Source organism: Trifolium pratense, linkage group LG3, assembly GCF_020283565.1.
Source record: "Trifolium pratense cultivar HEN17-A07 linkage group LG3, ARS_RC_1.1, whole genome shotgun sequence".
Lineage (NCBI taxonomy): Eukaryota > Viridiplantae > Streptophyta > Magnoliopsida > Fabales > Fabaceae > Trifolium > Trifolium pratense.
The window spans coordinates 46,541,482-46,563,611 of NC_060061.1; the positions used below are offsets into that span (position 1 = coordinate 46,541,482).

Here is a 22,130-nt window from a genome sequence, read left to right on the forward strand (position 1 = left end):
TAAATGGAGCAACAAGTTGTCGATCCCTATAACTTTTTTTTTTTTTTTTTTTGAGAAAAACAATCCTTATAACTTGATTGTAATGGAAACCGTACTTGAACAACACATCAATAGCGAAAACTTGAACTAAAAAATTCTCCAGAAATTTAAAGTGTAAAAGTTGTAATCCGCTACTTAGCGGATGTTAAAAAAATTAGATTTTTGAAAAAAAAAACACCTTCCTACATAGAACCCGCTACTTAAGTAGCGGGCGGCAGGGTATATTGATAATTTCGTAGGGCGCGCCCTAGAATGAGTAGGGTGGGAAAAATAAATCTCTAAATATGTGGGGTCAAATTTGAGTTCTCTATAAACAACCACCATTCAAATAAGATGTTTTCTCTCCCGACCACCGTGATTCTTTTATACCCCAATATTCCAATTTTGCCCTTGCAGAAAAATTCGATTCGCAGAAACTGAATTTTTTCTAGTGCAAATTCAGCTTAAATTTCGGTTTTTAGAAACCGAAATTTGTTTTCAAGGCAAAAAAACTTCGGTTTCTACAAACCGAAGTTTTTTCAAGAACAAAATTGAAAATTCTAGGGTATAAAAAAAACACGTGTCCGGAGAGAAAACATCTTCAAATAAAATCTACATAAATCAACTATAAATTGTTTACATCCAACGTGGCAATTTGAACACGCTAAAAATAATATAGTATACCCACTTTGATTCTTTATTTCTAACCCCATTAAAGATGCTCTAATGCAAGACATCCAGAGTAAATAAACTTGAGGATAACAAGCATTCTAAATCTAATTCTTGATCTGAAAATAAATTATATATGAAGAAACCACACAATACTTTTTCATTTTTTTTTTAAGTTGTGTCAAAACAAATTAAAGGGCTGGGATGTCTATTGGACATCATCCGGTGAATAGTGCACTGGAGAGAATCCGTAAAGATAGGTAGACAACACCTCATTCTGCTAAAACTATATCTATAATTTATCTATCATACATAGGCTTGCATGACTCCATGCTAATTTATTCTTCAAATTAAATAATGACAGTATCCTTTGATGCTCTGTAATGGCAACATTTAGAAAATTCCTAAGCATACACTGGTTTCCACAAACTGAAATTCTTTCACAAGTGATCCTCCTCAAACTCAGGGAACTTCACTTCACAGCAATCTCAACAAGAAAGAAGGCCACTCGCTGAACTGCTCAACTATCCTGGGTGGAGACTCGATCGTATACAGTTTTCAAATTTTCAAGTACTTGATAGCAGTTTGAACATCCTTATCTCCTCTACCACTGCAGTTAACCACAACCTTAGTTCCATTTGGAAGGGTTGGACATAGTTTCTCTAAATAAGCCAGCGCATGCGATGTTTCCAAAGCTGGAATTATTCCTTCCAACTGTGATACTCTCTTAAAAGCTGCAGATTCAAAAGTACCCAAATATGAGACAAAAACATCATACTACTCTACTGTCATCATTAAGAAGTGTTTAAGTAGTTATTTATACTTATAATAGATTCTAGACGGAGTACCACATGTAAAAAACAACTGCAACTTGTGACCTTTGATAAAGTTATATAAGGTCTAGTTTCGTGGTGGTAAATGGTGGCTGACATTGTAAAGCAACAATGTTATTTTTGACAGATCACTAAAAATGATGTTTAAGGTGGTCACACTTAAGATTTGTCACATTCATATTTTCTAAAATAAAACATTAATACATTAGTGACAATAAAAAAACCAAACAACAAGTGACAATAAAAAAACCAAACATTAATACACCGCACAAAAGCGGGACAATAAAAAAACATCGCACAAAACGACAAATAAACCAAACAACGCTAGGCGACAAAAAACAAAAAATAATAACTCAAATATATGTAAATAACACTTATTTAAATAAGTGACAAGAAGAAACGATGAAGAGGAGGGATTTCGGATAAAAAATATCCAAAACCACCTGTCTCCAATAGATGAATCACAAAAAAATGGTTAAGGTCTAACTACAAGAGATAATAAGTGGTATTTATTTTTTATTGATAAAAGAAGAAAAAATAAACTAAGGTCTAACTAAGTTGGATAATAAAGTCGAACGAAGAGGATCATTAACATTATTGATTACATTTTTTATACTTTATTAATATCGGAAAAAAATTATGATTTAGTAAGTGTTCTATAAATAGTTCCAGTCTCTTATACTACTTAAATCTCTCGTCACTAGATTAAATCCATTGGCTAATTAGCCTAAACATTTTACCACCACAATTCTAACTAATGGCTATTTTTTTCTCTTCCTAATATTATATAGTACTAATTAACATTTTTTCATACACAATTTCACCTTTTAAAACTTTATTCTTTTGTTTTCTTTTATGTTTCAATCACTACCATTTCTACCCATGACGGTTCACAATACCTCTTAACTTTTATGTTTCTACCACCTCCACCAACCAACATCACTATGGATAAATATGTGAGAATTAATTTTTTCACCTACCGGTTACTCGTGCACTCTACGAATTTCTCATTTTACCCTTCACTACTTAAGTAACGGACGTTATAAAAATAAAATTCTTTAAGAAAAGAACACCCTACCAAGATTGTTATAAAATCCGCTACTTAAATAACGGACGTGATAACAATGTGAGAAAACACCCTATCAAGATTGTTATAAAATCCGCTACTTAAGCGGACGTTATAACAATGTGAGAAAACACCCGATAACATGAAAATGTGAAATTTGAAAGAAAAAAAAAATCTGAATATATTAAAGAGTGAATTGAGCACAATGTGTGCAAAATTCACTAGAAGTGTCTGGTTACAAGAACAACACCAGTGCATGGAACAAGGCCACCAAATCAAAGGTCTAAAACAGCACTCTACAAAACCTCTGCTATGCAGTCAAGAAAAGAGAAGAAGAGACACTAAACCACCAACTAGGCTGCCCATACAACTAAAGCCAATACATTCCAATACAAATAAGCTAATACAAGTATTCAACACAAACAGCATAGTAATGGTTTCAATGCTTCCTGAAACAATGATTTCAGGTGAAGGAAAAAATGAAAATCAAAACATGATTGCTTCCTGAAACAATGATATAAAAAATGTGAAAACCAAAACAAACGACAATTGAATGAATTAAATGGAGCAACAAGTTGTCAATCCCTATAACATTTTTTTTTTGAGAAAAACAATCCTTATAACTTGATTGTAATCGAAACCGTACTTGTAATCCACTACTTAAGCAGCGGATAGCGGATGTTATAAAAATTAGATTTTTGAAAAAAAAACCCTCCTACATAGAATCCACTACTTAAGTAGCGGACGACCGGAGTATATTGATAATTTGGTAGGGCGCGCCCTAGAATGAGTAGGGTGGGAAAAGTAAATATCTAAATATGTGAGGTCAAATTTGAGTTCTCTATAAACAACCACCATTCAAATAAGATGTTTTCTCTCTCGACCCTGTGATTCTTTTATACCCACAAATATTCTAATTTTACCCTTGCAGAAACCGAATTTTTTCTAGTGTAAATTCAGCTTAAATTTCGGTTTTTAGAAACTGAAATTTGTTTTCAAGGCAAAAAAAAAAAAAAAACTTCAGTTTCTACAAACCGAAATTTTTTCAAAAACAAAATTGAAAATTCAGAGGTATAAAAGAAACACGGGGTCCACAGAGAAAACATCTTCAAATAAAATCTACATAAATTAACTATAAATTGTTTACATCCAACGTGGCAATTTGAACACGCTAAAAATAATATATAGTATACCCACTTTGATTCTTTATTTCTAACCCCATTAAAATGCTCTAATGCAAGACATCCAGAGTACATAAACTTGAGGATAACAAGCATTCTAATTCTTGAGCAGAAAATAAATTATATATGAAGAAACCACACAATACTTTTTCATTTTTTTTTTAAGTTGTGCCAAAACAAATTAAAGGGCTGGGATGTCCATTGGACATCATCCGGTGAATAGTGCCCTGCAGAGAATCCGTAAAGATAGGTAGACAATACCTCATTCTGCTAAAACTATATCTATAATTTATCTATCATACATAGGCTTGCATGACTCCATGCTAATTTATTCTTCAAATTAAACAATGACAGTATCCTTTGATGCTTTGTAATGGCAACATTTAGAAAATTCCTAAGCATACACTGGTTTCCACAAACTGAAATTCTTTCACAAGTGATCCTCCTCAAACTCAGGGAACTTCACTTCACAGCAATCTCAACAAGAAAGAAGGCCACTCTCTGAACTGCTCAACTATCCTGGGTGGAGACTCGATCGTGTATACAGTTTTCAAATTTTCAAGTACTTGATAGCAGTTTGAACATCCTTATCTCCTCTACCACTGCAGTTAACCACAACCTTAGTTCCATTTGGAAGGGTTGGACATAGTTTCTCTAAATAAGCCAGCGCATGCGATGTTTCCAAAGCTGGAATTATTCCTTCCAACTGAGATACTCTCTTAAAAGCTGCAGATTCAAAAGTACCCAAATATGAGACAAAAACATCATACTACTCTACTGTCATCATTAAGAAGTGTGAAAGTAGTTATTTATACTTATAATAGATTCTAGACGGAGTACCACATGTAAAAAACAACTGCAACTTGTGACCTTTGATAAAGCTATATAAGGTCTAGTTTCGTGGTGGTAAATGGTGGCTGACATTGTAAAGCAACAATGTTATTTTTGACAGATCACTAAAAATGATGTTTAAGGTGGTCACACTTAAGATTTGTCACATTCATATTTTCTAAAATAAAACATTAATGCAAAGGGAAACAAATGCCGTTGATATCATAGAACATTATCTTCTCAAACTGCAAGTCTAAATGGATCCCAAATCCCAATGCTAAGGGTTAAGAAGTTGGAGGTCCAGGGTTCAAGTCCTCGCTAAGAGAAAAAAAAACTAACATTTTGTAACAATTAACATACTAACAATTTGCCATTAAACATAAAAATAATATATATAGAATTCAAACAAATAAAGGATTTTGTGATTCTTTTTTTAAGGAACCTACTTTGAGTTTTGAACACTAATAAGTGGTCCCTATAACGCTACGTCGTATTTATGCAACTCACACATTTTGCTCCAGTGGTTTTTTGAGAAAAATAAGGTATCATATGTTAATGATGATAGGATATCTTATTATTTAAGCTACTTCAACAATTTTTCTGCTACCCACTTTGTCATGTCAAGTTCCTCCAATGGGGAGGAAAAAAAATAAGGAACGAGTTTATCATTCAATGAAACTCACTTAGATACCCTGTCCCCTATTGAAGATACTCTAAAGGTGGGAAATTCATATACTCCGTAGAAGTGGCCACTTGTTTTAAATTTGTTTTTTCTTAGACTTCAGACCACTTCATTATTTCTGTTCCGTTTCATTTGATGACAACCAAAATTCACAAGATTGATACATGATAGGGAATTATGATGTCATTTGATATATATGTATCTACCCACCCAGTGAGATAAGGTTGGATCAAAGTTGTCAATCACGGATTACAGAAAATAATAGTTTGTTCAAATTCACTACGCTACAGCCTTATAACACCGCTATTGCTACAATTTGACTACTATTTGTACAAGTTGTCAATCATGTATCACTGACCAATGGGAGTTTGTCCAAACTCTGCTGTGCTATGGCGCAATAATGCCACTATTTGACAACACTGATTTTGTGGTTGTTCTTCTTGTTGTACAACTAAATTTTCGACTAATTATCTGCTACACATATCATTGTACATTTGACAAAACAATGAATATAGGGTAGCTTTACCTTCCAGTGCTTCTTCGTCAGTAACACTGTAGTATTCAGCACGCCCAGCATCTTTCAAGAAACTATGCTCTGGTCCAACTCCTGGATAGTCCAACCTATACAATGAAAACAAGAAATGAAAACTGGAATACCAAAATCTAAAAAAACACCAAGAAAATGCTAACCAAATATCATCAAAATGAATTACCCTGCACTGATAGAGTGAGGCTCAATTATTTGTCCATCATCATCCTGCAAAAGATAGCTCATTGCTCCATGCAAAACCCCAACTTCTCCTTTTGTTAACGTAGCAGCATGCTTGCCACTTTCAAGGCCTAATCCGGAAGCCTCGACTCCAATCAGCCTAACATCTTGGTCATCAATAAATTCATGGAAAAGACCAATGGCATTTGAACCACCACCAACACATGCTACCAGAATATCTGGTTTTCCTCCCCATTTTTCCAATGCTTGTTTTCTAGTTTCTTTCCCTATCACGGCATGAAACTCTCTTACCATCATAGGATATGGATGTGGCCCACAAACCGAACCTAAAATGTAATGTGTTGTCTCCACATTTGTCACCCAATCCCTTATAGCTTCTGATGTAGCATCTTTCAGCGTAGCAGTTCCTGAATGTACAGCTCTCACCTACATCACAAAATTACCTAATTATTAAGCTCAGCGAGTAAACTATCAATAACCTCGTAAGACATACAACAGTCTTATCCTATTGTTTAATTTCAACTACATGCATGAAACAATGCCATTTGGATCTACCAAAAACAAAAGTTTATACTAAAATGGCCAAACAAATATTTTCAGGTCAACATGCAGTGGAGTGGATGAACCCAACATTGACAATCAGATACCTATTCCCAAGTCTACAATATTAACTTACCAAATAGTTACCTCAACTTGAGACTGAAACACACACACACACACACAAGCCTCCCAATCAATTCCAATATTTAGAGAAAGAATCAACTTAGAAAGGCACAAAATAATGTACATTGTTCATATACCAAAAGACTGTATGGAACACTAACTTGACAGCCACCAGGTCAAGGCACATAGAAGATCATTCATTCATCCATTCACATGAACAAGTAGAAACAAGTAGTCATTGGCTAACAACATACCTCAGCACCAAGAAGGCGCATTCTGAACACATTAAGGGCCTGTCTTTCCATATCTAGAGCACCCATATAAACAACACATTCCAACCCAAACCGAGCACATACGGTCGCAGTTGCTACCCCATGCTGACCAGCACCAGTTTCAGCAATAACCCTCTTCTTCCCCAACTTCTTGGCAAGCAAAGCCTGAGCAACAGCATTGTTGATCTTGTGAGCACCAGTGTGGTTGAGATCCTCCCTCTTTAGATACACCTGTGGCCCTTCACCGTTACTACGCTTGTAGTGCTCTGTCAGCCTTTCAGCAAAGTAAAGAGGGCTCTCCCTACCCACATAGTCCTTCAGAACCTCAGCTAACTCTTTCTGCAAAAACCAAACTTTTTAATCTCTGAAGATACCCATTTTAGTTTTATTCATAAAAACTGAATTATCCAAACGGGTTTCAAGATTCAAAGGTAACTAAACAAAGAGTGTTCTACATGTGATAGATAAAAACTTGAAAATCGTTTGAAACTTCAAAGACTACCAATGTTGCTGCCATAGAAGTAGAAGTTCACGGTTCTCCTCCATTAGACCCTGAGGTCAGGACAACGAGGACCATGAGCTTCTACTTCTGGTGACAAATTCTGCTGTCATTAGTGTTTTGGATAATTTTTAAATAAGGGTCATCAAGCAGGTAAATTTGCCACAAAACAATAAGGAAAGAACAGTAACTCCCTAGTCCATCCCACCAACCTATTTCTACAAAATTCATAAACTATTTTGGACTCTGAAGATATCCATTTGATTATTCTTTACAAAAAGCTATTAAGGCAACATTTGAATAAACAGCTTAATTAAGTGATTATAGCATACTACTCCGGTCTCAAATATAAGCAAAAGTTGATCAAAGAAAATTGATGTATTTGGTGAAAATTGTGAACCAAAGGCCTATTTGGATTTGACTTATTTGAGCTTATTTACTGGCATAAGTTTTATGAGACTATTTGACAGATTTGCTAAAAACAGCTAATGATATTTTTCATAAGCTTTTTTCAGCTTATTTTAATAAGTTCTCCAAGATAGCTTATAAAAATAGTTTATAGCATATACACAAACAACTTAATTTAATCTGATGTTATAAAAATAGCTTATGTAAGCTTATACATAGGCGCTTATCATGATATGCACTAATGCTATAAGCTGCAAATAAGCTGTTTATCCAAACAGGCCAAAAGACATCAACTTTCTTTGACCAAATTTTGCGAGTAAGCATTAAGTATCATATAAGCTATTTCTATAAAATAAAGTAAAATAAAATGTTTTTATAAGTTATTTTGAAGAGTTTATATGAACATGTGATAAGCAATTTCCATAACCTCTTTGAAGTTCAAAAAATTTAACAACTGTTGGTAGATAAGCTCAGTTAAGAAAATCAAAATAGACCCCAAGTCATTTTGGGATTGGAAGGTAATGAAGGAAAATGAGAAAGTAAAAGAAAAGTAACAAAGAACCTGAAAGTCTTGATCGGAAACAAGGGAATGGAATGCAGTTTCAAGTTCGGTGAGAGCATGGATGAGAGTTTCAGGGACATACTTGCCACCAAACCGCCCGAACCGGCCAAACGAATCGGGTCTTTGAGATAGGACTGAACCGGTGTTGTTGTTGTTGTTGTTGATGTGGTTCTCCATTGGATTGGAAGAAAAAGGAGAAAGTTGTAATTTTGAGGGATTTAAATTAAAGGATCAATTTGAATGGTACAGTACACTTGAGGTCAATTGAAGGTTGAGACTCAATTAAAGGGTTTTGGAGGGGGAGGTGAGAGAATATTTTAAAAAAAATTGTGTTAATAATAATTATAATGGGTTTTGCTATAAGGAATAATAATAATTTTTTTAATAAAGAAGGAATAATTTTGTAAATTTAGAATAAGGTTAATGGCGCGCCTAATAGTCAAACCTATTTTTACAGCTCTACTACCCATGAGGTTTGAGTATTCTCATTCCGCTCTATCTCGGTATGAACTTAAGTGAAACTATTTTGTTTTAACAATATTTATACAAAGGAAATAAATAGAGAAAACAAATCGTTTAATACTCAACTTAAAAATTTGAAATAATTAAGTTGAAAGTATTAAATCATCTGCCGCCACATGTCCCTCCTTTTTTCATTCAACTATGTTGAACCCTTTCAACACTTCTCTCCTCCACATCACTTCCAATGATTTTCAACTCTTCAACACCATAATTCAACACCATTGTATATGGCGAGTTTTGAACTGTGACTACTGCTTCGTCAGCAAGAAGGAAGCCGATGACTCGACTTGCGTATGGAAAAATTGAAAATATAACCATCACATGTTATAACGCGTGCGGCCATGTTTTTGCAGCATTGACATCATGCTAAAGAGTCCCAATCTTTACAACTACACAAATTGAACTCAGCTTTAAGGAAAGTTTTGACAAGTGTCAAGCTCACAGGCACTCATAGCAAATTCTTGCTGGACAAAATGCCAAAAACTTTACTTCTTCTGGGCAATATTTTGAATTGTTTTTCCCTCCTCTTCTGTTCTGCAATTTTGGGCCAAATACATTGAGTCCAACACAATCTGGCCCAGCAAAGCCCAATCCTTGAAAGAAGAAAAGCTTCAGCCAAACAAAAAAAACAAAGAAGCAGAAGAACGTCCCTTTCACGGCAGATTTTTCATGCTAGAATCCAAAAACTTCAATTAGGTTGGAATCAATTTCAAATTTCAAATTTCAAATTCTTCCTCTCTTCAATATCATAACTCCCTTTCTTTCTCATGGATTTCAATTCTTCTCTCATCATCTCTCTCATCCTCTCTGATATCTTCACCACCACCAACACCTTCGCTGCCGTCACTTTCTTTCTCATTGATTTCATTAAGTTCTCTTCTCAATCAAATCCTCCACTAGGTAACAATTTTTTTTCTCTTTGTTTTCACTTTGTTACAGATTAACTTCCATGGTTAATGATTAGTTAATGCCTTGTTTTCTCACAGGTTCACTTCCATTGCAATCTTCAGGTAACAGATAATTTAGGATTCGTCAATCTGTAAGTAATCCCTTTTTATCTTTTATATGGATTACATTCATCTCATGTTTTGAATTTTTTTATTCATCCCCTGTATTATTACATTGTTTGTTCTTTGATTCATATTGTTTCTATTTTATTGATAAATTTGGAATACAATGATTTTCATTATTATTATTCGTATATTTGGATTCAGAAGTCACAAAACCTTATGAACATACTTTATGGATTTGATGTATAAGCATGAAGGTTTCTTCAGCTTCTTCATATAGAAAGGTTTTAACTTGCTTCTCAATCCCTTCCTTATTTCATCATTTGATTTCATATTCTGATTTATTTTTTTTTGGAATGTTATTGTTTGTTCAGGTTCCGAAATTAGGGTTTGATTGGGTAAGTTTTCTGAACTTTAATTGATTGTATTTGAGTAGTATTTAGCTGATGTTTATTATTTGAGTAGTTATGTTTGGAATGTTTTATTGTTTGTCAGGTTTACAAATTAGGATTTGACTGGGTAAGTTTTATAAAGTTTAATTGATTAAAGAAAAATATAGCAACACTATGCCTCTCTTGATTGTAAGTACTATTTATGTTCTTACCTTGACAATCATATATATCATGTTTTTTTGTTCTTCAATTGGTTGTGGTTATTAGATGGAAAATTTAGTTACACTAGATAATTAGGATTTTATTTAATTATATATTTATTAGGATTTGTTTCTATGTTTTAGTTAATAATCTCTACCTTTTAGGAGTTGTTAGTGGGATTTAGATGGTTTTCTCCACCACAATATGATCGATTTGTTTTTGTTAAATTTTAGATTTGTATCAATTTTTTTTTTTGGATTTGATTTGTTTCAATTTTAATTTGTTTTATTTGTTATTTGTAAACTTTAATTGAGGAGAAAACCAAATTGATATACCAGTAGTTTTCATAAGATTTTTTTTTTCTAAATTTTAATTTTTTATTTCAAAATTTTAATTTCATTCGATCTATAAACTTTTTTATAAGTAATAAGTTAGTTTGATTGAATGTATTTCTTCTCCATGAACATTAAAACAAATGAGAGACAGAAGCATGGTTGTAAGTTGTAACGTCCTTTTCATCTGTCTCTCTCAAAAGCCAAATGTTGCCGCGCTAATACCTGTTTTATATGTTGCTACTATTGTTGTATTTCTGCTTTGTTGGAATCAATTTCAAAATTCAATTTATCCCACTCTTTTTCAATATCTAAACTCACTTTCTTACTCATCTCTCTCCATTTTTTGTTGATTCCTTTGAACTTCGTCTCTCTCCATGAATCAACCATCTTGGATGGCACAAACCACAATCTTCAAAGGTTTCGATTTGCTTCTCCATATGTTATTTTATGATTTAATTTCATCATCTGATTTTTATGTGACATGTTTAATCTTGTGTCTGTTTGCAAATTAGGTTTTCTTCTCAATCTTCTCAATCTAATCCTCCAACCTGTTTCAAGACCCATCCCACAGGTAATTTTAGTTTTGTTCTTTTCCAAATCCCTAATTTTCTTCATTGGCATTTCTAATCCGCTTTCTGTTTTGTTTTTTCTTTTCATTCACTCATTAGTAGTAAAGTTTTGATACCTGATCGAAGGAATCGCTCTCTCTCGCATGACACAATCAGGTGAGAGATATCCAAAGATTGTTACCATTATTGCATTCTCTTTGATGAAAGTAATATTCTTGAATTAGTTTTGGAAATGTTTTCACAAATTAAAGAACACACAAATTTCGATTAAAAAATATTGGCTTTTCTGACTTTTTCTATATTCATTTTCATCCATTATTTGACACTTGGAAATAATCAAATTATACAACTTTGGATCCATTATTGGGGTTTATTGTTCATTATGATGATTTTGCTGTTCTTTTTTAAATGCAGAGATTTTGTTAATTTCGAAAGTTGGATCTTTTACTGCTCGAAAAAGTCAAAGAAACAGGGGTAAGATGCCATTATACATTTATACCTTCATTTTTTATATATAGATATAGATATATAGACATTGACATTTAATAACTTATTTTTTTATGCTTCTTTGGTGATCTTTTATCTTAAAATTGAAGATGCAACAAAAGAGCTTATGACTAAATAAGTATATATGTTCCTTGTGCGTTCATCAATTGACTTTTGCACTTTTTATTTGCGTCAATTTACTATCAGGACTATTTTACATGGAAGTGCCTCTTACAGAGTAACTTCAGTCTCATTGTAATGCATGACCATATTTTTGAAATACATATTGAATTGTGCTTTATGTAAGAAATGCGACCCTGTTGTACTGGTGGAAATAAGTTTATTTTTTCATTCCCTTTGTGAAGTACTATTAGATTAGAGGCCTCAACATTTTAGACATTTTGTTACATGTGTTTTAATTGCATAGGTTGGAAGAATAAAGCAGAAGAGGGGTTATAAAGATCGATGGATGTACACGGATGAAAATGGAAAAAATACGGCTGATGCGTGCCTTATTGCTTACAAAGATCCTTATTCAGCTCACTTTGCCGGTAGTTTTTTCAATGGTATTTCTTTGAACTACATTTTGGTTTTGTATAACATGAAATGGCATTAATTCTCATTGCTTTTGGTTTTGTAGTTTTTTTTTTTAATTATATTCATGATTCATGAGATTATATGTGATGTGTGTTCAATCAGACTTGGTAGTCCATCTAAGGTTTAGATTTTTGTAATTATTTTACTTAGAAATACCAAGGGGCTTATAGCTCAATGGTGCTTCTAATCATATGGCTTTTTGTGCTGTCAATTATCAGTGCATGCATGCTAGCAGCTAGCTTGGCATCCATCTTCATTATCCTGCAACTATCATCTCTATCCTGCATCTAACAACACATATTGTTTGCTAAGAAGTATTTGATAGATAAACTCTTGCTGAATCTAGGATTGTTACATTAAAAACCATGCATCATGCATATGCCCTTCAGCATGACTCAATGAGTTCAAGGCTTGCAATAATGGATTAAGCTTATTTTCACTATATTTGCTTTGATTATGTTACATTTTCTGCACATGAACTATGGTTTCTATTGTCATTATATAAGACTTTGAATTAGTTAAGAAAATTGTGTTTCAAGTTTGGGAGCTTTTACACAAAAACTGGTGCATGTATTTTGGACGGAACATACTCCTTTTGTTACTTAACTCTCATACCATATATTTGACCTACTATTTGATGAAACATGTTGCATTTTGTTACTTTACTTTCTCAACTTTCATATCATATATTTGACACACTTCTTTTATTGCAGGTGCACCTATAGTAGGTATGCTTTTTGAGAAGATAGAATAAGACACTGATGCACATGATAAGAACGTTGAGGGATAAGGAGAAGAAAAAGGAATAGAATGGTAAAACTGATGCATAGTATAGGGAGGATCGTGTAATGTACATATATGCTATCATACATTTAAAACCACACATTCAATTTGTTGACTCTATATTTGAAGAGATTATTATGCAATGACTTAAATTTTGAATTTGGAGTTAGACAAAAGTTATGTATTTTAGGGTTTTACGAAAACTATGATTTAATTTTTTTCTTATTATGTATTCTATCCTTGGGCAAGTGAATTATGTAACCTTAGTTGTAGTAATAACTTCATTCTATTTCTTAACAAGTACATTGAAGAATATTTGAAGAAGTACATTTATATTTCTATTATCTAAGAAGTAATGCTTAATTTCTGCACAAAATATTTGAGAATTACTGTCTCTCATACCACATTCTCACCAAAAGAACATGTTAATATGTGAGAAAAACATAGAAGTACTAACGTTTTTTTTTTTTCTTTTTTGTAGTGTAGTGTAGGATTACAAGTATATTATCTTTTAATGGATATAGATATAACTTATAAGTTTACAAACATAAAAATACCAAGAAAATGAAGTAAGTGAAGCATAGTTTTATCTTAATTTTTTATTTTTTTTTCTTTCTGAAATTAATGGATTAGTTATATATCCAGTTATATGTAAAAGTTAGCATATTTCTATTTCGGAAAAATTTCTTTGGTATAGTGTAAACATTCACTTTGAAAAGGAACAAAGAATAGTAGGCAATAGGCAGTATCCTTGATTTGAAATGAAGAAAACAAAACGAAAGACCATTGATAGTTAAAAATTTTGTCACTCTTTATTGTTCAATTCTTACAACACGCTACCTTTTGGCACTCCTCGTGAAATGTCAATATTATAGAGGGATTGAATTTTAAGTTATCCCATTCTATAGAAACAATTTTATATAGAATAAATTGTAGGTTTTAAAAGTGAAAATTTGTTGACACAAAACACGGGGAGTGTCCCATATGGATGCTGAATTAAAGGAATTTCAAGTTATCCCAATCTATGGAAACAATTTTGTATAGAAGAAATTGTAGGTTTTAAAAGTGAAAGTTTATTGAGACAAAACACGGGGAGTGTCCCATATGGATGCCGAAGGGAATGAATTTCAAGTTATCTCAATCTATGGAAACAATTTTGTATAGAAGAAATTGTAGGTTTTAAAAGTGACAGTTTATTGACACAAAACACGGGGAGTGTCCCGTATGGATGCTGAAGGGAAGGAATTTCAAGTTATCCCAATCTATGGAAACAATTTTATATAGAAGAAATTGTAGGTTTTAAAAGTGAAAATTTATTGACACAAAACACGGGGAGTGTCCCATATATGGAAACAATTTTGTATAGAAGAAATTGTAGGTTTTAAAAGTGAAAATTTATTGACACGAAACACGGGGAGTATTCCATATGGATGCTGAAGGGAAGAAATTTCAAGTTATTCCAATCTTTGAAAACAATTTTGTATAGAAGAAATTGTAAGTTTTAAAAGTAAAAGTTTATTGACACAAAACACGGGGAGTGTCCCATATGGATGCTGAAGAAATGAATTTCAAGTTATCTCAATCTATGGAAACAATTTTGTATAGAATAAATTGTATGTTTTAAAAGTGAAAGTTTATTGACACAAAACACGGGGAGTGTCCCATATGGATGCTGAAGGGAATGAATTTCAAGTTATCTCAATCTATGGAAACAATTTTGTATAGAAAAAATTGTAGGTTTTAAAAGTGACAGTTTATTGACACAAAACACGGGGAGTGTCCCATATGGATGCTGAAGGGAAGGAATTTCAAGTGAAGTCAATCTATGGAAACAACTTTGTATAGAAGAAATTGTAGGTTTTAAAAGTGGAAGTTGTTTGTTTGTTGGTTTATGTTCTAAGTATAACAACAATTATATTATTACATGTCTTTTTTATATGGTTGTGTTATATTAACTACCAATTATCTAAGTGTTGTATTTAATCAGATAATCAAATCCTCCTCGCCCGTGCGTTGCACGGGTTCCTAACTAGTTCTGCAACATCAATAACACAACAATGGGACAATATATGTAATTCGTTGGTTAAAACCTTCTCCTGGAACTTTTAAATGCAATATAGACACGACCATTCTCTTTTGATCGGAGCATGGTAGGCTTCAGAGTCTGTTAGAGATGATCATGGGCGTGTTTTATAGCAGGAAAAGTTCTGATTTAGAAACGTTGTCTGAACTCTGAAGGTAACCAAGGGAAAGTTCACGAGTTTATGCCACACTATCAATTGCGTCAAAGATTTTAGGTTTGCAGGGTGTTTCTTTCGAGACACCTTCAATTATCCTCGCGCTGATTGTTCACCATTATTTCTCAGTGTAGGAATTTTATTTTCAAAATTCAATCTTTTGAGCTAGATTAAGTATACCTATACTTGTCATTAATTTGTATGTTCATATAGTCATGGTTAATCCACCTCATTTCTGTTACTCTCCATGACAATGCCATTTACAAATGATTTTCCATCACTCAATATAAAATTACCATATACAATTATTTAAATAACTTTCATGCTCTACTTTGACTAAGCTTTCTATATAAATACATAGCAACAAATGCACATACTACTTATTTGTTTTCATTATAGTTCAACCAAGAACAAATTCACTAACAGATTCAGAACAATAAAAGGAAGTAGTAGTATATATCAGCAGTAAGTTGGAACATTGACAGGTTTGTAAACAAAGGTTCTGACAGCATGTGAATACCCTGATGGATGATTGTAACTGAATTTCACCCCTGCGCTACCACCACCAAGAGTTGTGCAGTGATCATGGAAACTACTGATTGGTCGAGCAAGACATGCATCCCAACGATCAGTCTCGGGCATTGTCTCGGCTACTGTGTATATCCCCTTAGCATCTGTAAATGCTTGATAGTTTAGAACTTCGCCGGACTTGGTGATGCATAGAACAGCAACTTCAGCACCTGCATTATACAGCATTCAAAACCAACCATGTCAAAATAAATCCAGGGAAAATCAATTCTAGTTTAAACCAAAAAGTTTGGAGTGCGATTTTTTTCTTCCCACTTTCCTTTTATATTAGCACAAAAGTTGGAGTTGTTCTGTGTGACTAGATGTTAGAGCCTTACGGGTTTGAGTCATGAAATTAATCTATTGCAAATGTAAGGTAAGACTGCCTACAATAGTTCTGTAATGGATCCAACCCTTCCTTGGATCTTGCTACGGCAGGAGCCCTATATCACCAGCCTTTTCCCGTTTATCCATTCCCTTTTATAATAAAAGATATATGTAGCACTGACACTTAGGATTGAAGGAGATTTTGGTGTCCAGCATGTGTTAGAATCTGATATCGACATGAGACATGTGGTTACAATTACATTCAATTATCACTTCTATTTTATTAAATTATTATTGGTGTCTACATGTCAGTGTCGTGTGCAGTGTATACGCGTCACTGTGTCAGTGTCAATACTTCATAGGATCTAAACCAAATCTAGAGGATGACCATTTGACCACATTCACCTGTCCTTTGTTGTATCATTGTTTAAATTCAAACTGACTCATTACCAAAATGGTTAAATATGAAAATGGGGTTTACTTAGAAGCCACATACACTAGGATAAGAGAAAGTCTCATTTTTTATGGAGACAACAATAAATTAGGTTTGTCAACTAGTCATAGAACCAATATCAAATGTTGCTAAAAAGCCTTAGAATACATCCATGAGACGTCGCATCAAAGGCATACAAATGAACCCTTTTTAGGATAAAAGGACACAACATGTCTCGCCTTAAATCATGAAACTGTTTGCCCAGTTTCTTTACCAATTGTGAAAATGAAAATAATCAGCTACTTGTGAGGTAAACTTTAACATAACCAAGGTTCCCAAAGGTTCATCATGCACATCGAACAAAAGTTTAATTTGAATGACAAGGGAGCTGCAACAAAAGCAGTGAATGAAAGAAAGTGTTATCCTTATACGTATGAAACCTTTTGGGATAATGAGTTTATGAATGCAAAAACAACTCAGACAGACACTTTCGTTGATTAACATGCTCGCTAGCAAACAGGGTTAACAGTAAGTTTTGTCTTCACTACTACCGAGCACCTGAATGATGGTGTATAAGAAAGAACACTAATCATTGAGTGTCCTGCACAATGACGAGGCAGATGAAATGGAGGGGGAATACGATAGCTAGAATTGAATTCTGTTAGAGATCCAAAGGAAGGAAAAGGAAATAACCCAAAGGAGACTCTTAGAAGTCTGTTGTGATAGATGGTATCTGTCATTCATCCTTTACATCTATCCCTCCCAGCTAAACCACTTACTAAGGGGCTACCTATCAGGTTTTCTGATGTTCCATAAGGCCCTAATAAATAATAATATGCACAAGAGTCTACTTCCTTTTTAGCAATGCACAGGCAATCCTTGGACATCACTGATTAAAACTAGTCGCGGCATTCGTTGATCTTAGATTTCTAACTAAACATAATTGCTACATTATTGTGATTGTAAGTTGCATAGATCAACCTAGACAACACATACAAACAGTTCTCTTACATAAAAACAAAAGGGTAAGAAAGAAAAATTAGACATCTTCACAACAATTAGAGATTACTTCTTGTCATTATTATTCAATGGATATGAACTTCAAAAAATGACAAATGCAAAGTAACAATATTGAAACATATCTATTTCATACCACAATACTATTATCCAAAATCAACATTTTTGAGGCATTTGATAGAGAATTATCCAAAATCAACATTTTCAATGGATATGCGTCAGTATTTCGTGAGTTACAAACATTTTGGTAGAGAATTATAAGGCTATATATCAACTAAAAGAATTTACATTACAAAAACAAAAAACCCATTTCATAAACTCAATAAAAATGATATAAAATTCACATAAATGATAAATCCCAATTGAAGAGAGAGATTATACAATACCTTCAAGAACATGATCTTCAGGTCCAAGAGAAGAATCACCACAAACATCACAAACAACTCTTCCATGAATTTCACCAGTCCAAGCACTTGCACCCAAAGCAAATAACATCATCAACAACACCATCAAATCCACCACCATCATCTTCTGCTTCATCCCTTCCATGATTGAAACTGAAGAAAACACCCAAAAAACAGAACTTTCTTGAAACACACTGATTTTGGGTTTATGGGGTGTTTGTTTTCTACACTCTCACTCTAACAAGTTTTGATTTTTTCCACCGACACTAGCTGAGTCACCGAGTCCAACGCCCGAGTCAAACCAAATATTTCTCTAAGGACTAAAGTGTCATTATAAAAAAACATTAAGGACAAATTTGGAAATTCACCTCCATGTTTTATCCTATAAATAACAACCAAAACCCTCGTACCATGATGTTGTCTTCTGTAGCGCCGCTTCAGATTCAAAAGGGTTAAATTTTTTCTCTGATTCAGTTCATATAAATTCAATTTCAATTCTCTCATATGCTAATTCTTTAAGAATTTTATTCTGGGTTGTCTTTAATTTTTTCAATTTTGTTCATTACATGTTAAAAATTCAATCTTTCTTCTTTGTTCTTGTCTTTTTACAATCATGTTTACTGTCTTATTTTTCTCTGATTTGTTTTTTCTGAATCTCCTGTGATCAATTTGATTGTCCCAATGATGATTTATAATCATTAAAGTAGTGGACTGAATTTCCTTGAAGAGAAATTAATTCAGAGGGATTATCTAATTTTTTCTTAATTTTTGTTTAGTATAATTATTTTAATTAATTATATGTTTAAGCACAGCCCTTAAGATCGCCTTTCAAAACAATGGAAGCGTTTTGAGTCATTGCTGTGCAAAATTAAAATTTCTATAAGGTTTCATATTAGGGTTTTCCTATTATGTTTTCTTTTTCACCACTTGTTTTTTTATTTATTTATGAGGCATAGACCCTTTTATCATTGAATCTGATTTTTTATCATGTTAAAAGTCTTTGGTTAATTGCTTCTTGTAAGTATTGACCTATTGATTTATCTGATTCAAAGTTCATTTTCATTGGTGATTTTTTTAATAATGTCTCATCAACCAAGTGGTAACATTTTTACTAAATTTTATATACTTTTTTTCAATTTTATTATTGGTGGAAAATAGTACTAAATGCAAGAATGATGATTCAATTAGATGTATGAAAGGAGAAATCCTTGCTGAACTCAATTTTTTGAGGCAAACTTTCTGACTTGCTTAATAGAATGTTTACTTTTTGGTACTATTAGGGAGTAAATCATTTCTTTAGTCTTAATTATAAATAAAATAAATTGTAATTAGTCTATATTTTTATTGATTACATTTTGACTTTTGTACAAGGATGATGATTCAATTAGATGTGTGAAAGGAGAAATCTTTTCTGAACTCAATTTTTTGAGGCAAACTGTCTGACTTGTTAATTTCTTTTGTTTAATAATGATTGTTAAGTTTTGTTTATGAAAAAAGTTTATTGGATTTGTAATTAGTAGTATGTTTCTTTTTGAATTAAATTAAATTAAATATAAGGATGATGATTCAATTAGATGTGTGAAAGGAGTAATCCTTTTTGAACTCAACATTTTTGAGGCATTTGATATATCTGACTTTATAATCTTTTGCTTAATTTATATTAGTCTTGTGTAATATTTGGCTTCATATAGTCTTCTCAAATTGTGCAATCTCCATTAGGATTGAACGACAGGCAAATATTGTAATCCACTTTGGTCTATTTTCTTAAACGGTTAGGTTTGGTGACGGTTTATTTGAACTGGTAAAAAAATGAAATCATGATGGTACGTAAAAATAAACTTAACATGTTGCGGCGTTCCTTGTTACACAATGAACATCTGCAACAAGTTTCTTCTATTCATTGGACAACACCCAAGATTCTTAATCATATTTTATTCTCAAGTATTCATCAAATATCATATAATATGAATATATTGTGGCATTTTAATACAAAAAAAATATCGTGGCATTTATAAATAATGATGCTTATTAAGGAAGGGAAACAAGAATATCAAATTTCAGTTGATACATCTAATTAGTAAAAGGGGTGAACAAATTTTTTTTCTTGAGTTTACCAATTACTAAAAAATGAGTTTACCATCGTACGATTTTCATACATACATATGTCAAATCGGATAGTGTTAACCTTGGCAAGGTTTTCAAACTTGAGTTTTAACTTCCATCCAAAAATGCTCACTTTAAATGGAACATCATTTAACCATAATTGTTGTAGAGCTTTCTTTCACTACGTTTTCATCAATAGCCACAACAACTTTGCGAAAGTGAAGAAACTCGTACGTTGAATTCACCGAAAAAATACCTGATTGAGTAAACCCCCATCACATGCTATCTGCGTCATTGCTCACGTTAGTCCTGAACCATGCATCATTCTCAATTCCCCCGATCTTCATAATATCATGCCATCACAAAGATTGACCTTTGACTTGCTAAGATTAGAGTGCAAAAAATTATCAGCCAAGCTCCCATGTTATATATGATCACACAAACCTCTGCACTTCCATTTACAAAGTAAAATTTGGTTGAAATAATTTAGATTTTTTATACCCAAATCACCTTTATCTTTTAGGAGACAAATTGTGTCCCAATAAATTGTCATACTTATAAACTTGTAATCAAACAAAAGTTTAATTACTTTTTTTTTTTGACAGAAAAACTTTAATTACTTTTAAACAGGTAAAACAAAAATAAATTAACTCATTTTTTTCGATTTCACCCATTTCACTATATATTAACTCGTTTAACATAGATTTTATCCTCAAATTTACCAAAAAATAAATTTACCACCAATTTAATACGATTTTAATACCTAAATATATAAAATTAGACAATTTTATGTGTTAATCGATTTTGATAACCTTTAATTCAAATTAGAATTGATTATAATAATAAAGTTAATTCTACCCGAGCATACTAAAATATATCTCATAAAAAAGATAGACAATATGTGAAAACTTTTACAAATATAGATAAGAATATTGCTCCAATAGACCAATGGTTGTACTTAAAGATTGTACTTAAAGAAAGAAAAGAAAAAGAGCTAACAACAAGGCAACGAGAATTCGTAAAGAAAAAAAAAAAAAAAACAAGGCAACGAGAAACACGATGAGATCCAAACAAAACCTTATATTAGGCTAAAGCCAAAAGTGTAAGAAATAATGTGCTTTTGCTTCTTAAGCTTGAATTTCACTCAACAACACTGAACATATTGCACTTTACTTTTGTCAGATATATATGGAATGTTCACTTGGTAAAGAAAGAAAGAAATAAGAATAAAGTAATACTACATGTTACTTTAGAGACCCGTCATTTTTGGTGGGTGAATTAGGATTTTAAATTTGTTATTATTAGTTTGTTTGTTCTGCTTAATTTGCTAAAAATTGGAACGTGATAGGTTGGCCTGTTGGGTCAAAATTTTAAAAAATCTACTCTTTTAATTCATTTTTTTATTTATAAGTTAGAATCCACTTTAATTAATGAAATGCTATAAATTTTAACTTAATAATGTGATATTTGAATTTGACTCCAAAAACAGTCTAATCTATGTGAAAACACTTATTTAAATTAAAATAAATAGAAAAAGATGCAAATGGTCGAAAAAGACCTGAAATCACCCATTTTCAATGAAATAAGATGAAGAAAACTTAGAGGAAGGAGAAGTTTGTCACTCTAAAAATTAGGGCCGGCTATACTAAAGAGAATTTATGTTATCAAAGCTATGAAAAATTTATGCTATTAACATATATGTTGTGAGTTTGTTTCACTTAAAGTTATGAAAA

General features: G+C 32.5%; 2 protein-coding genes, 1 long non-coding RNA gene and 4 other non-coding genes across 10 annotated transcripts; 5 read left to right on the forward strand and 2 right to left on the reverse strand.

The window, feature by feature from the left end:
- Positions 1-965: 965 nt before the first annotated feature.
- On the reverse strand, positions 966-8,673 carry LOC123917165 (tryptophan synthase beta chain 1). Of its 2 annotated transcripts, none has more exons than XM_045968821.1 (5): positions 8,415-8,673; positions 6,928-7,284; positions 5,994-6,436; positions 5,807-5,901; positions 966-1,421 (listed from the first exon to the last, which is right to left on the reverse strand). In XM_045968821.1, exons 1-5 carry the CDS (start codon positions 8,589-8,591, stop codon positions 1,246-1,248), a joined length of 1,248 nt encoding a protein of 415 aa, XP_045824777.1. In that variant the 5' UTR covers positions 8,592-8,673; the 3' UTR covers positions 966-1,245. The 2 variants fall into 2 exon arrangements, with proteins under 2 accessions (XP_045824777.1, XP_045824775.1); XM_045968819.1 differs by lacking the exon at positions 966-1,421 and adding an exon at positions 3,901-4,493 and having other exon boundaries at positions 8,415-8,672.
- Positions 8,674-9,571: 898 nt separating this feature from the next.
- LOC123917166 lies at positions 9,572-13,622 on the forward strand. 3 transcript variants are annotated; one of them, XR_006812394.1, is made up of 10 exons: positions 9,572-9,836; positions 9,923-9,946; positions 10,151-10,230; positions 10,321-10,344; positions 10,442-11,291; positions 11,387-11,445; positions 11,546-11,599; positions 11,858-11,917; positions 12,357-12,495; positions 13,240-13,622. It is a non-coding gene; the product is annotated as an uncharacterized LOC123917166 (long non-coding RNA). The 3 variants fall into 3 exon arrangements; XR_006812392.1 differs by having other exon boundaries at positions 9,710-9,836; positions 9,923-9,975; positions 13,240-13,561; XR_006812393.1 differs by lacking the exon at positions 9,923-9,946 and adding an exon at positions 9,947-9,975 and having other exon boundaries at positions 9,710-9,836; positions 13,240-13,561.
- Positions 13,623-15,732: 2,110 nt separating this feature from the next.
- Positions 15,733-18,574, reverse strand: LOC123917167. The gene is made up of 2 exons (XM_045968822.1): positions 18,277-18,574; positions 15,733-16,286 (listed from the first exon to the last, which is right to left on the reverse strand). Exons 1-2 carry the CDS (start codon positions 18,437-18,439, stop codon positions 16,006-16,008), a joined length of 444 nt encoding a protein of 147 aa, XP_045824778.1. The 5' UTR covers positions 18,440-18,574; the 3' UTR covers positions 15,733-16,005.
- Positions 18,575-18,968: 394 nt separating this feature from the next.
- On the forward strand, positions 18,969-19,042 carry LOC123919220. The gene has a single exon (XR_006813130.1). It is a non-coding gene; the product is annotated as a small nucleolar RNA R21 (small nucleolar RNA).
- A 413-nt stretch (positions 19,043-19,455) lies between these two features.
- LOC123919216 lies at positions 19,456-19,545 on the forward strand. Its single transcript, XR_006813126.1, has one exon. It is a non-coding gene; the product is annotated as a small nucleolar RNA Z266 (small nucleolar RNA).
- Positions 19,546-19,655: 110 nt separating this feature from the next.
- Positions 19,656-19,747, forward strand: LOC123919217. Its single transcript, XR_006813127.1, has one exon. It is a non-coding gene; the product is annotated as a small nucleolar RNA Z266 (small nucleolar RNA).
- Positions 19,748-19,842: 95 nt separating this feature from the next.
- On the forward strand, positions 19,843-19,938 carry LOC123919218. The gene has a single exon (XR_006813128.1). It is a non-coding gene; the product is annotated as a small nucleolar RNA Z266 (small nucleolar RNA).
- The last annotated feature ends 2,192 nt before the right edge of the window (positions 19,939-22,130 follow it).

Coding starts and splice junctions, on each gene's coding strand:
- LOC123917165 (XM_045968821.1), bottom strand. CDS start 8,591: ATGGAGAACCACATCAACAACAACAACAACAACACCGGTTCAGTCCTA. Junction 5,902..5,993: donor CCTCACTCTATCAGTGCAGG/GTAATTCATTTT, acceptor TTCATTGTATAG/GTTGGACTATCCAGGAGTTG. Junction 1,422..5,806: donor TGACGAAGAAGCACTGGAAG/GTAAAGCTACCC, acceptor TTGAATCTGCAG/CTTTTAAGAGAGTATCACAG.
- LOC123917167 (XM_045968822.1), bottom strand. CDS start 18,439: ATGGAAGGGATGAAGCAGAAGATGATGGTGGTGGATTTGATGGTGTTG. Junction 16,287..18,276: donor TGAAGATCATGTTCTTGAAG/GTATTGTATAAT, acceptor TGTATAATGCAG/GTGCTGAAGTTGCTGTTCTA.